General features: G+C 39.5%; 1 protein-coding gene across 2 annotated transcripts in view; it reads left to right on the top strand.

Annotated features, from left to right (window-relative positions):
• PCSK5 (proprotein convertase subtilisin/kexin type 5) overlaps positions 1 to 14,542 on the top strand; it is a 503,732-nt gene extending 489,190 nt beyond the window's left edge. For both annotated transcript variants that reach the window (XM_069576329.1, XM_069576328.1), the window contains 3 exons: positions 2,219 to 2,319; positions 5,901 to 6,087; positions 11,548 to 14,542. In XM_069576329.1, coding sequence (XP_069432430.1) covers positions 2,219 to 2,319; positions 5,901 to 6,087; positions 11,548 to 11,948 — 689 coding nt within the window. In that variant the 3' untranslated portion in view covers positions 11,949 to 14,542. The remainder of the gene's footprint in view (positions 1 to 2,218; positions 2,320 to 5,900; positions 6,088 to 11,547) is intronic.
• The last annotated feature ends 354 nt before the right edge of the window (positions 14,543 to 14,896 follow it).

Genomic DNA, 14,896 nt, shown 5'->3' with positions numbered 1-14,896 from the left:
TTATTTCCTTCTTAAAGTATTAGCTGTCAGACTAAGAAATGAGGGTGCATAAAGGGTCCAGGGGAAATTTCCCACGCTAAATAAGTAACTTACCAAGTAGATTGTGTTTCATTCACATATGACTGCCCAATAATATTACGCTGTTACAAAATACTTAAAAGAACTAAAGGGGTTGGGGAAGGACAACCTACTAAGGACCAGTATGAATCTTTTATGCACCATGTTTCTTTATAATTAGCTCTTTCCTTGCCTTCATGCATTTCACTTTGTATTTATCCTCCACACAAAATTGTTTTAATAAAAATCCAGGGTGGTTAACCAAAGCCTCCTAACTCTCTCCCAAGTTGCCTCTCTCTTCCAGTGTGGAATGACACCACAGACAGATCCTGGGGTGGCTCTGTATTATTGAATTCATCCCGTGGGGGTCAGTCCAAGGGAGAGCAGATGGTAAGCTGTTCTGAATTTTAGGGAAATACCAAAGCTGTCTTTATAGGTCCCAAGGTTCCTACAGATCCTTCAAAGCAATGATAAATGGAAGGTGTTAAACTTGAAAAAAAGAATAGAAAACATTCTGGAAATTAACAAACTACCTTTTGCAAAAGACACAGAGTATCCTAAGTATGCAGATTTTGCAACAAATCAGCATTGGAGATGTAAATGGAGTCCTGGCTTGTCACCCAGAGGTGACAGGTATTACCTATGGGAATTTCCCAGAATCCAAGCCAAATTTCTCCTGGCCTCCTGGGAAAATGTAAGCAAACTTACAACACAAATTTTGTAACCTAACCTTTTACACCTTTTTCTCCCCCTCTGTTTATTTCTGCTACCTTTAATTTCTCTTCATAAAGGAAAAAACCCCACAGTTTTGTATTTCAAATTGGAGTAAGACACTGAAGATATATTTTAGAAAACTGTCGAGGGGGAAGGAAAGAAGTAGAAGATTGATTCTTTCATCAGAGACCACAATTGTGTTCCGGAACATATAGGAAATTCTGTGTGAAGCTGGAGGGAATAGAGAAACAGAATGGCTTTGAATTTGTATCACTATAGGCAGCCCCCAATCTAAGAAGTTTGGTAATAAAGATTTATTATCTGAGCTGTTGTTCAGAAGTCAGAATTCATTTTTTCATAGAAACATTATAAATGATAGTTCATAGATATTTCATAGATCAAATATGAAAAGTAGATTGAAATCCGTAGTGAATTTAAGATGAGGACTCAAGGTTCTACTTCAAGTTCAACTAACCACCCTTTACAATATTTTTCTAATGGAAGGCTCTATAGATCACGTTCTAGCTCATGGTATCAGGCACATTCCATGCCTCATCTATCTCCCTGCTCCTGCTTCTCTTTCTAATGCTCAGCTCTCCTGTTCCCAAACTCTCTCTAGAATTTATCCCTTGCTAATTGCATAGAAAGAAATGCTTGGGTTAGTCATTCTTTGGGTCTCTGAATTAGGAGAGAAGTGTACTACCTCCACAGGCAGCAGACTTCCTCTACTTGGTTCATGTGTGAAGGCAAGTAGTATGATCAAAGAGCACTGCACTGTCAGTCAACAAACCTGGTCTAACTCTTGGCTCAGCCATTCTCCATGTAACCTTGACTGATGAATTCATGTGTCTGGGCATTAGTTTACATTTATTGAAAAATTAAATAAATAGGATGTCAAATTTATGAGAAGAGAGTTGACTGCTTTCTAGAGAATTTCAAAGGAACCTATCATGACAATGCTCAAAATTAAGAACTACTGGACAAAATGATCTGCTAAATTCTTTTAGCCCTAGCATTTTAAATTGCAAGTCTGGTGGTGTTTCTTAATTAGGAACGGCCCATTCGTGATTTACTTATAAAGTTTTGGAGCCCTCCAAATCATTCTCATCCTCTCTACTAGTTAAACAATAAGCAGAATGGTAAAAACTACTAAAAACTTTCTACATGACTTGCCATTCTCTGAAAATCTTTTCTTTTGCTGTAACAAAATATCTGTCATCTCCTAACCCATAATTTCCAAACTGAGAGTTTATGTTGATTAGACTAACTGGATAATTTTTAGGTCTTTACTTGGTATCTCATAGACTTTGTTTTTCCATATCCTCAATCAATTCACCTTTCTACTTCAAATTATTTGACATGTTCCTTGCTCCTGTTTCAGATCCAAGACAGAGGCTGAAATCTAAGGTCAGTCTCATAACTTGGAATCTTTTTTTTTTTCTTTCAGGAAAAGGATCATTGGACTGCTTATCCTGTGTGTGGAGTTACCACCTGATGGGAGGACTCTGTACCTCGGATTGTCTTGTGGGGGAGTACAGAGTGGGAGAGGTACAGAGCTGGGTGTGGTGTGCCTTCAACCATTGCTGCAGAGGGACGTGAGCTAGTTTCTGCTTGTCATTTTGGGAAAAGTCCAAACAAATCATAAAATTGCTACACACACTATAGCTCAGGTTTAATATTTGTAAGTCTTCTACCATTGCATTGTGGAATAATGGTACTACCCATCTGTAACCTTAATTCCAATCAAAGGAGCTGAAAAGACCTGGGAGAAATAATGGGAAGTTATTTAATGAGGACAACAATATATTGCTCACAACCCTAGAAGTTTCAGGTCTACATAGGAATATTATGCCAGAAATAAGAATTGTCTTCTCTTCTCCCCCTCTGCTGGCTAACCTGAAACATCTGAAGAATGTTAGAACTACACAACCGATGTTGGTCCTTCACCTCCTCCCTTCACAGACTATCAAGAGAGAGACGTTTCATTTGCTAGCCTAGAAACCATGGATTCCAAGTCCACTTTTTAAAAAAATTTATTTATTTTTTACTGAAGGATAACTGCTTTACAGAATTTTGCTGTTTTCTGTCAAACCTCAACATGAATCAGCCTTAGGTATACCTGAGTCCACTAACTTCGTGATTGTGTTTCCAAACTTTAGAAATTAAGTAAATGGTAAAACACACATGACCCAGCATATTCACATATGCCACTCTCTTTAATTTGGGTGAGTACACTTTGGAGAAACTGAGAATCTAAGAGGTTAAATGCAGTACACTGATAAAGATTATACAACTAGTAAATAACGAAGTTGGGATTAAACCCAGGGGTTCTGACTCCTAATCCAGGATTTGATGAAATCTCAGCTGAGAAAGCATCTTATCAGCACCTGGAACTTGTCAAGCAGTGGCAATTTCCATTCCTTCTTTTTCTGCCTTCCAAAGTGCAGAAGTGAAATAAGAAGGTATGTTCCCTCATCCACATTTTCAGCACCAGTGAAACGAAGCAGCCTATTGGGAGGGAAGTCACTTTATCTAATCTCTCAACAATCTTTCCACTGATATTTCACTGTGTTAGCTACACAGTCACAATTTATATTATCCTATGGTACAGGCTGTGAAAAGAAGGGAAGCAAAGGAGAAAAGGAAAGATATACCCATTTGAATGCAGAGTTCCAAAGAATAGCAAGAAGAGATAAGAAAGCCTTCCTCAGCGATCAATGCAAAGAAAACAATAAAATGGGAAAGACTAGGGATCTCTTCAAGAAATTAGAGATACCAAGGGAACATTTAATGCAAAGATGGGCTCAATAAAGGACAGAAATGGTAAGGACCTAACAGAAGCAGAAGATATTAAGAAGAGATGGCAAAAATACACAGAAGAACTGTACAAAAAAGATCTTCATGACCCAGATAATCATGATGGTGTGATCACTCACCTAGAGCCTGAGATCCTGGAGTGTGAAGTCAAGTGGGCCTTAGGAAACATCACTATAAACAAAGCTAGTGGAGGTGATGGAATTTCAGTAGAGCTATTTCAAATCCTGAAAGATGATGGTGTGAAAGTGCTGCACTCAATATGCCAGCAAATTTGGAAAACTCAGCAGTGGCCACAGGACTGGAAAAGGTCAGTTTTCATTCTAATCCCAAAGAAAGGCAAAGCCAAAGAATGCTCAAACTACTGCACAACTGCACTCATCTCACATGCTAGCTAAGTAGTTCTCCAAGCCAGGCTTCAGCAATACGTGAATCGTGAACTTCCAGATGTTCACGCTGGTTTTAGAAAAGGCAGAGGAACCAGAGATCAAATTGCCAACATTCGCTGGATCATGGAAAAAGCAAGAGAGTTCCAGAAAAACATCTATTTCTGCTTTATTGACTATGCCAAAGCCTTTGACTATGTGGATCACAATAAACTATGGAAAATTCTTAAAGAGATGGGAATACTAGACCACCTGACCTGCCTCTTGAGAAACCTGTTTGCAGGTCAGGAAGCAACAGTTAGAACTGGACATGGACCAACAGACTGGTTCCAAATAAGAAAAGGAGTACATCAAGGCTGTATATTGTCACCCTGCTTATTTAACTTATATGCAGAGTACATCACGAGAAATGCTGGGCTGGATGAAGCACAAGCTGGAATCAAGATTGCCGGGAGAAATATCAATAACCTCAGATATGCAGATAACACCACCCTTATGGCAGAAAGTGAAGAACTAAAGAGCCTCTTGATGAAAGTGAAAGAGGAGAGTGAAAAAGTTGTCTTAAAGCTCAACATTCAGAAAACTAAGATCATGGCATCTGGTCCCAACACTTCATAGCAAATAGATGGGAAAACAGTGGAAACAGTGGCTGACTTTATTTTGGGGGACTCCAAAATTACTGCAGATGTTGATTGCAGCCATGAAATTAAAAGATGCTTACTCCTTGGAAGGAAAGTTATGACCAGCCTAGACAGCATATTCAAAAGCAGAGACATTACTATGCCAACAAAGGTCCATCTAGTCAAGACTATGGTTTTTCCAGTGGTCATACATGGATGTGAGAATATAAAGAAAGCTGAGCGCAGAAGAATTGATGCATTTGAACTGTGGTGTTGGAGAAGACTCTTGAGAGTCCCTTGGACTACAAGGAGATCCAACCAGTCCATCCCAAAGGAGATCAGTCCTGGGTGTTCATTGGAAGGACTGATGTTGAAGCTGAAACTCCAATACTTTGGCCACCTGATGCGAAGAGCTGACTCATTTGAAAAGACTCTGATGCTGGGAAAGATTGAGGGCAGGAGAAGGAGACGACAGAGGATGAGATGGTTGGATGGCATCACTGACCCAATGGACATGGGTTTGGGTGGACTCCGGGAGTTGGTGATGGACAGGGAGGCCTGGCATGCTGCGGTTCATGGGGTCACACAGAGTCAGACACGACTGAGCAACTGAACTGAACTGAGGGCAGAGGCATATAAGAATCTTAATAGCCATAGAGGCAGGGCAGATCATGTAAATGAGTGAAGAGTGTTGGGTCAAAAAAAAAAAAGAAACAAAACAGGGCAGACTTGACCATAGGCAGAATATTACATTGCATCTATGTGTTGGTGACATCAGAGCACATTCTGAGGATTGTATCAAATAGGAGAGCATAAAAAGGGGCCACTGCCACTCAACTCCATCTGTGATATGGGAGTGATGAATCCAGTGTTGATAAGTCTGATAGTTTTGAAAGAGAAACTCAGAACTGACTTATGTGTGAAATATCCCAGTTTTGAAATGTAGGCAATGAGTTCAAATTTTTTTAAACCATGAAATCCAATTGAGTATGGACCAAACAAAACTTGTCCTTGACCAGGTACAGCACATGGCTGTCAGGGTGTGACCTGAGCTCTTCTAGAAGCTTATTCTCTCACTATTATTACCAGCAGATCTCATAGGAAAAGCTCAACACTGGCTCCCTCGAGTGCAGACAGCTGGTTCTTTCTTTCACCCAGAAGAGTTAAAATGGACCCAGAGCAAATCACCTTTCTGCTATCCCCAACCTGCTTCCTTCCTTTATCCAGAGGAGAGGGAACCCCCATCTGGGAACTCTCAGTGCCTTGTTAATTTCTCCACACTCAAAAGGAATCTGATTGTTCTTAACAGGGGGAGAAATTTAACTGTGAAAAGTGCCACGAGAGCTGCATAGAATGCAAGGGACCTGGCAGCAGGAACTGTACCGTGTGTCCTGCCAACCTGGTGCTGCACGTGGACGACAGCCGCTGCCTGCGTTGCTGCAATGCCTCCGACCCCACCAATGCCCAGGAGTGCTGTGACTGCCGTGACACCGAAGGTGAGGGGAGGGGCAGAGAGTTTTGCAGAACCAGAGGAAGGGCGTGTCCCCAGGATTCTCACAGGAGCATGAGGGAGAGAGCGATGGGACGTTTCAAAGGATCGACAGAACTACCTTTTTTCTCATGACTTTTTAAATATATTTTTTAATTGAAGTACAGTTGATTTATAATGTTAGTTTCTGGTGTACAGCAAAGTGATTCAGTTGTATATATGCATTTGTGCATGCTCAGTTGCTTCAGTCGTGTCCAATTCTCTGCGACCCCATGGACTGTAGCCCACTAGACTCCTCTGTCCATGGAATTTTCCAGACAAGAATACTAGAACAGGTTACCATGCCCTCCTCCAGGAGATCATTCTGACCCAGGGATTGAACCCATGTCTCCTGCATTGCAGGCAGATTCTTTACCACTGAGCCATGAGGGAAGATATATGTTTTATACATATATATATATAGATAGATAGATAGATAGATAGATAGATATAGATATATATAATATATAGTCTTTCATGTTTTTCCAGTATGGCTTATTATAAGATAAAGCTACCTTTTTATTGAGTGCTTACTATATGTCTAGTATATTTGGAATTTTCTGTCCACTATTTAAGTAGATATTATCAATCCCATTTGACTGATGAGAAGACTTGGGTTCAAAGGGTTTGATTAGTGTGCCCCAGTGTTTCCCTGGTGGCTCCAACAGTAAAGAATATGTCTGCAATGAAGGAGATCTCGGTTTTATCCCTGGGTCGAGAAGATCCCCCTGAAGGAGGGAATGGCAACCCACTCCAGTAGTCTTGCCTGGAGAATTCCGTGGACAGAGGAGTCCATACCAATGTGAAGAGGCTCACGTGAAATTAGAATATGGATCATATGGACTCACAGCCAGCATTCTCTCCACTCCTGTGCTCCCTCCCAGATTCAAACTCAAGCAGGTCTAAAGTTTCATCTTTATAAATTTATAAACTTTATTCCTTTTTTGGGGGGGTTGTCCTTTCTTAGGAAAAAAGGAATCACCTATCACAGAAACTGATGCTAATATTATCTTGACTCTGTTGAAAAATCATTCTGTGGAAGTCAGTTCAAATCCAGGGCTCCCATTAGAGACTTAAGACATTTTATAAATGAGGTTTTATTTAAGGCTTTCTTACAAAACCCAATTTACCAATTCTAACCCCCCAACTGTCTCCCCACCCCAACCCCACTTGTATAGATACTTGGTTCTCATTGGCTATAAGCTTAGAAAGGCCCCAAATGGAGTGATATCATCTAAAAAGAAAAATATAAATTCTTATTTATTCATTTTAATTGGAGGCTAATTACTTTACAATATTACAGTGGTTTTTGCCATACATTGACATGAATCAGCCATCGGTTTACATGTGTTCCCCATCCTGAACCATCCCCCAACCTCCCTCCCCATCCTATCCCTCTGGGTCATCCCAGTGCATCAACCCTGAGCACCCTGTCTCGTGCATCAAACCTGGACTGGTGATCTATTTCACATATAATAATATACATGTTTCAATGCCATTCTCCCAAATCATCCCACCCTCTCCCTCTCCCACAGAGTCCAACAGGTTGTTCTATACATCTGTGTCTCTTTTGCTGTCTCGCATACAGGGTTATCGTAACCATCTTTCTAAATTCCATATATATGTGTTAGTATACTGTATTGGTGTTTCTCTTTCTGGCTTACTTCACCCTGTATAATAGGCTCCAGTTTCAAGCCGAGGGATGGGATGGGGAGGGAGGTGGGTTCAGGATTGGGAACACGTGTACACCTGTTGCAGATTCATGTTGATGTATGGCAAAACCAATACAGTATTATAAAGCAAAATAAAATAAAAAGTAAACTGTGGAAAAAAAATAAGCTCCACTTTCATCCGCCTCATTAGAACTGATTCAAATGCATTATTTTTAATGGCTGAGTAATATTCCATTGTATATATGTACCACAGCTTTCTTATCCATTCGTCTGTGGATGGACATCTAGGTTGCTTCCATGTCCTGGCTATTGTAAACAGTGCTGCAATGATTATTGGGGTACACATGTCACTTTCAATTCTGGTTTCCTCAGTGTGTATGCCCAGCAGTGGGATTCCTATGTCATACAGCAGTTCTATTTCCAGTTTTTTAAGGAATCTCCACACTGTCCTCCATAGTGGCTGTACTAGTTTGCATTCCCACCAACAGTGTAAGAGGGTTCTCTTTTCTCTACACCCTCTCCAGCATTTATTGTTTGTAGATTTTTGGATAGCAGCCATTCTGACCAGCGTGAAATGGTACCTCACTGTGGTTTTGATGTGCATGTCTCTGATAATGAGTGATGTTGAGCATCTTTTCATGTGTTTGTAAGCCATCTGTATGTTGTCTTTGGAGAAATATCTGTTTATTTCTTTGGCCCATTGTTTCATTGGGTCATTTATTTTTCTGGAATTGAGCTGCAGGAGTTGCTTGTATATTTTTGAGATTAATTCTTTGTCAGTTGCTTGCTATTATTTTCTCCCATTCTGAAGGCTGTCTTTTCACTTTGCTTATAGTTTCCTTCATTGTGCAAAAGCTTTTAAGTTTAATTAGGTCCCATTTGTTTATTTTTGCTTTTATTTCCATTACTCTGGGACGTGGGTCATAGAGGATCCTGCTGTGATTTGTGTCGGAGAGTGTTTTGCCTGTGTTTTCCTCTAGGAGTTTTATAATTTCTGGTGTTACATTTAGATCTTTAATCCATTTAGAGTTTATTTTTGTGTATGATGTTAGAAAGTGTTCTAGTTTCATTCTTTTACAAGTGGTTGACCAGTTTTCCCAGCACCACTTGTTAAGTTGAAGAGATCGTCTTTTCTCCATTGTATATTCTTGCCTCCTTTGTCAAAGATAAGGTGTCCGTGGGTGCATGGATTTATCTCTGGGCTTTCTATTTTGTTCCATTGATCTATATTTCTGTCTTTGTGCCAGTACCATACTGTCTTGATGACTGTAGCTTTGTAGTATAGCCTGAAGTCAGGCAGGTTGATTCCTCCAGTTCCAGTCTTCTAAAAAGAAAAATATAAATTCTTAAAACATTCTACAGTGCAAAAGCATATCATTTCTTTGGGGCTCAGGTACATCATGGCTTGACCAAAAAAGAGACATCAAATTTATGGGAGCCTGTCCATTTATTAAAAAAGTAAATCCCAGACCCCAAACCACTACTAGCCTTTTATATTTTATTTTTTATCAACCTTTTCACTTACTTCTAAATATCGTCTTTCCAAAAACTAATTATTTCCTCCTTTCAGCAATCCTGCCTCCATGAGCTGCTGGTTTCCCCAGCTATTCACACACATCCACATGCCTAATGTTCATTCTGTGTCAGCTAAGAATAATAACCCTCATTACATTGATGGCTTTAAATGAAACCAGAAGTGTGTGCATGTTGGATGTAGAGTTTCAGCAAGCCTTTTACAACTAAGAACTACTTATTCAGCTTTCTTGGGCTTTCTGTAGCTCTTGAAGATTAAATACTCAAAAGACTACATACTCTTGATTACCTGCTCATTCTTTACTGAGACACACTGCTCCTTCAAAGAAGAACCCATATCACACAGGCGGACCCTAACTCTCCAAACCTAAGACTGGAGGATAGTAAGGCTTGCATATGATACCCTATTAATTGAAACAACCTCACAAGGTCTTTTATTGAGTCTCCTGTCTCAGCATTTATCACAAAGTACCACATACAGAGGGCTTCCCAGGTGGCTCCAGGGGTAAAGAATCTGCTTGCCAATGCAGGAGACACAAGAGACATGGGCTCAATCCCTAGGTCAGGAAGATCCCCTGGAGGAGGGCATGGTAACCCACTCCAGGTTTCTTGCCTGGAGAATGCCATGGGCCCAAGAGCTTGGCAGGCTATGATCCATAAGGTCACAAAGCCAAACACAACTTAGCATGCACACACCACACACAGATTGCAGTCCTTATTGCTAATTGCTTATCCTTCCCTCTAGTGCTTTAATATTTCCTCCAGTGGAAAAATTCTGTTCTAGTATATTAATGACAAAAGTAGTCATGATAGTATTGTTACTTTAGGAGATGAAATTCTATTTGATGGGCAAAATCCCACAAGGATGAAAGTTAGGATAAAAAAAAAAACAACTTGTTTATCACTAACAAAAAGAGAAGGAAAGAAACACGTAGTGGTGATGAATCACACCGAATTGGCCAATATATATTAAGCAAAAGTAATTAACCCTAAAATAACTGCCACAGTATTATATTCATTAAGCTAGTGTATATAATGTACCTAGAATCTCATAAAACATCCTGAGGGCAGAACTAGTTGGTTCAAAAAATAATTATGGAGAATGTACTGTTGTATTTCAACTTGTACATCCGGTAAAGCCTGCTAGTTTTTCTTTCTAGTTCTTTCATACTCTCACTCTCCCATTTGGTGGGTTAAAGAATAGAAAAAAAGTATTAGGTAAATCATACCACCTGAATAAATGAGTGAAAATGAGTTCATCACTGAGTTAAGAAACTGTTTTGTTTGCTGCATGTTCTCAATTAAGTCATCAAAACCAAGAATGATGAATGAGAGAGAGACAGAGCTCTCAGCCTCAGAAATCTTAGTTATTATAATAGAAGAAATCTATCTCTCAATTTGGCAGTCAGAATTTAAAGATGAGGGAAAAAAAGAATTTAAAGATGGTAGTTTTCTTCCTGCCAGATAAGGTCCACAGGATGTCAGAAAGTAAAACAACAACAAATACATTGCCGGTGTTTTGCCCCACTGTCTCCAGACAGTAGCCTAAAGTAAGGATTCCTGGGTTTGAATTCTGATAACTCCACAAACAACTCCTAACCTCTGATGATGTGGTAATTCACTTTCTATGGGTCTCAGTTTCCTCAACTATCAAGCAACAGAAAGACCTGTGATTTCTACGGCCCCACATAGGAATGAGTCAGTGCTTTTATAAATAATCTGTTCCTGTCTTTGAATGATGGGACAATCCTGTTGAATCAGGTTTAAATGTAAACCTGATTTAAAGCTGGGGAAAAGACTCAGTCTTAGAAAAAGCTAAAGTTGAAACAGAAATAGAGCATTTTACAATAACTGAAACCTGGTCCAAAATGGAATATTTCTCTCAAGAAGGAAACAGAAGAATCGATTTAGTAAGGTTGGACACTTGATGACTGACCCATGAGGTATGGGTATGATGGGGACTCCCTTTGGTCCTCAGACTGACCTCCACCCTAGAAGAGTTTGTTGGTATCATCTGGGATAGGCTGAAACTCTCCTGGAGTACACACAGCAGTTCTATAGAGGGATATGCTCTCTAAGGAAAGCAAAGACAGTGGTTCTACTATTTTAGATTCAAAAGATAAAGGTGAAACCCTTTATTTCAGAAACTAATTTTCACCATTCCATTTCTTCTCTTCCACTCTTCCCCTCTGTCCTCTTCCTTTGGGATCATCTTCCAACAGATGAGTGTATCCTTCGAGCAAGTGAGGTTGAGCCTGCAGGTGAGCATTCCAAGACAGCCCTGTTGATCACTTCCTCCATTATGCTGGTGCTTCTGCTCGGGGCAGCTGTGATTGTCTGGAGGAAATCTCGGAGCAGAGCCAAGTCAACAGAAAAAGCCGGCTATGCAAAGCTGGCTGAACCTAGCGTGTCTTACTCCTCCTCTAAGAGCAGCCATCGTGAGAGCTTTGAAGAGGATCAAGTGATTGAGTACAGAGACCGGGACTATGATGAGGATGATGATGATGACATTGTCTACATGGGCCAAGATGGCACTGTCTACCGGAAATTTAAGTATGGGCTGCTGGATGATGACAGTGAAGATGACCTGGAATACGATGATGAGAGCTACTCCTACCAGTAAACAGAGGTCACGCACACCGCAGCACATTCCACTCATGGGCATGCATATGAGCATTACAGTGTTGGATTTTATCCCGACATACCAGGCTGACGTGAGGGTGCTTGTCTTCTTAACCAAGAGTCCAACTAGAGTATATGAGAATGCTGAAATATTTTGTTCTTCTTTTGGATGGTTAAACTCAATTAACTATAATTATTCAACCATGACTGAGGGACAAGGATAAAATTCAGAGTAATTGTTCTCAAAACAATATCTCAAGACACAAAACATAAGAAGTTTTAAAAAAAATAGTGAAATTTTTGTGCAAACTGTTTCATGTGATTAAAAAAAAAGAAATAGACCTATAGTAATTCTGTTTCTCAGCTGCATTGTAGAGATATTTGCTACCTTTTTGATTTCTGATATTTCTGTAATTGATTTGGGAGGATGAGGAGACAAAAGAACTGTTTGTCTTAGGGGATTTTCCTCCCCTTTTAGTTCTCTTGGGGCAGAGATTTGTTCCTTAAAGGACCACTAAAGAAAGTTCTCCTCCTCACACCATTTATACCAATTACTCCAGCTCACCCCTGAGTAATACAGACCACCTCTGCTGAGGCTGATCAGGATCTATTTATAGACAGGAGGAAAGACATGAGAGGTTGCTTCATAGCCAAGGAAGCATGTGTCCTCCATGCCCTGGTTCCTCTGTCCATAGTCATGATGATTCTAGAGCAAGCTCAGGCAGGAGATTGGTGGCAGCAAGCCCAGGAGGAAAGACATCACTGTTTCTAAGAATGTCAGTCTTACACTCTCATGATTTTTCTAAGGGTGTTTCTGGTTAGAAACATCAGCTAAAACATCAAGTAATAAAAGAAAATTAGTAATGTTAACCTCACATAAAATGGTATAAAATGACAGAAACTTCAGATACTCTTTTTTAAAAAAAGACTTTAGCTACTAAATTAAAGAGCTTTTATGAACAGCCCATCACAGAACTGTGGGCTCTTCAAAGAAAAAGTTAGGATGGAGTCTAACATGGAAATTCTCAACATCCTGCTCACCAGCTTAATCCAGCTGCTGATCAGCCTTCCAACACTCTTCATCTCTATGATTTTTGTTTCTAGACACCCTAGGCATCTCTTTTTCCATCCTCCTGTCCAGTACACTCTTGGATTTGCACACACAGGACAGTTTTTCTGCAGGCAATACAGAGAAGAGCTCCTGCTAAGTGAAATTAAGTAAGCAGGGTTTTATGGATTTCCTTGTCAAAACAAAAGTGATAGGCAGTCTTGGGAGTGAACCACCAGAAAGAGATATTTTCAGATAATGAGGACAATCACACAAAAAAATAAATGTATTTCACACTGTGTACTAGGTACCGAGCTAGACAATTCCTTTTAAAAACTCACCCCATTTAATATCACTGTAACTTCTTGAGGTTGGTACCATTATTACTCTTTTTTTAAATGGGAAAGCCAAAGCTTATGAAAAGTTAAATAGCCCAAGGTCACAGAAAGCTTATCAAGATTTAAGAAAAAAAGGATGACTCTAAAGTGTGTGTTCCTAAGAACTATGCTACACTGACACAAAGTAGAAAAAGAAGCATCCTAAATCTAATAAAGTCCTATCTTACTTTATAATATGGCAACGCTATTATCTTTCCTGAATGTGTACATTTTCTTTTTTAAAAAAAACATATCACTGACACAGGAAATCTTTGTAAAGAAGTCTTCGGTTTACTGAAGGCCTCTGTGTTTCTTTAAGGGAAAGCTCTTAAAACAAATATTGGCAAACTTTCTCTGAAAAGAGCCAGATAGTAAATACTTTAGGCTTTGCACAACTATCAACCCTGCCATTGTGGCATGCATGCAGCCAACCCACAACAAATGGGTGGGCTGTGCTCCAAGAAATCTTTATTTATGGACACTGAAATTTGGATTTAAGATAATTTTCACATATCATAAAATAGTATTCTTCTTTTGATTTTTTCCTCAGTCACTTAAAAATGTGAAAAACCATTCTTGCCTCAAGGCAGTACAGAAACAGGTGATGGGCCAGATTTGGTCAAGAGATTGTAATTTGCTGACAGAAATTCCTAAGAGACCATGTATATCACAGACACATATGATATGCTCCAAAAAATTTTGATCATTTAAAATCACCCCCTGAAAACCTATATGAACCCTTTATAGATCCTTTCCCAAACCTTAGAAACAAATAGAAATACATATAAGATAGCCATCTCATCATGGAGAATGAAACAGCAATCCACTCCAGTATTCTTGCCCAGGAAATCTCATGGACAGAGGAACCTGGTGGACTACAGTCAGTGGGGTTGCAAAGAGTCAGACAGGACTGAGTGAGCATGCACACACCAGCCATTTTATCAATGGAAGAAGTCTTCATCTCTTGTTGTGTAATTGGAGTGTAGCCTATGGAAATAAGTAATTTTGTTTATACTGTGTTGTGTGTCTTCCCTGATAATTCAAAACTCTGATAAACTGAGTCTGACATTTCTTTGTGTAGCCTGGAAATCGTTTTCCAAGAAAATTCTGTCTTTAGGATACACAATTAAGCATTAAATGAGGTCAAGATGACCTTGAAAACAAGAAAAATTGTGTCATTACTCCATGTGATCCTAAAAAGAAGCCTCAAACTATATATGGGTACTTTGACATCTTTCCTTCTTTGTTCACAGTTAGGCCATATTATTCTCAGACTTCTTTGGAATATTCCACTAACAACTATCTAAAGAGATAAATATGTGGTTGGAAAACAAAGTCACCTTTTGGTTTTCTGTTTGCTAACAACTTCAAAATATTAAGAATCTTCATAGACTGGAAATACACCAAGAGGCTGGGCAAGAGCTTGGAAAGTTCTAGTTCATAGAAAGTAATTTTAAAATTTAAAATGAAATCAAAACCAGATAATGCTATAGCGGCTAGCTTATTAATGAATTACCTCTGAGG

Source organism: Ovis canadensis, chromosome 2 (assembly GCF_042477335.2).
Source record: "Ovis canadensis isolate MfBH-ARS-UI-01 breed Bighorn chromosome 2, ARS-UI_OviCan_v2, whole genome shotgun sequence".
NCBI classification, from domain to species: domain Eukaryota; kingdom Metazoa; phylum Chordata; class Mammalia; order Artiodactyla; family Bovidae; genus Ovis; species Ovis canadensis.
Note: the sequence above shows the minus strand (reverse complement) of the source record. Positions and strands in the feature narration are given on the sequence as shown.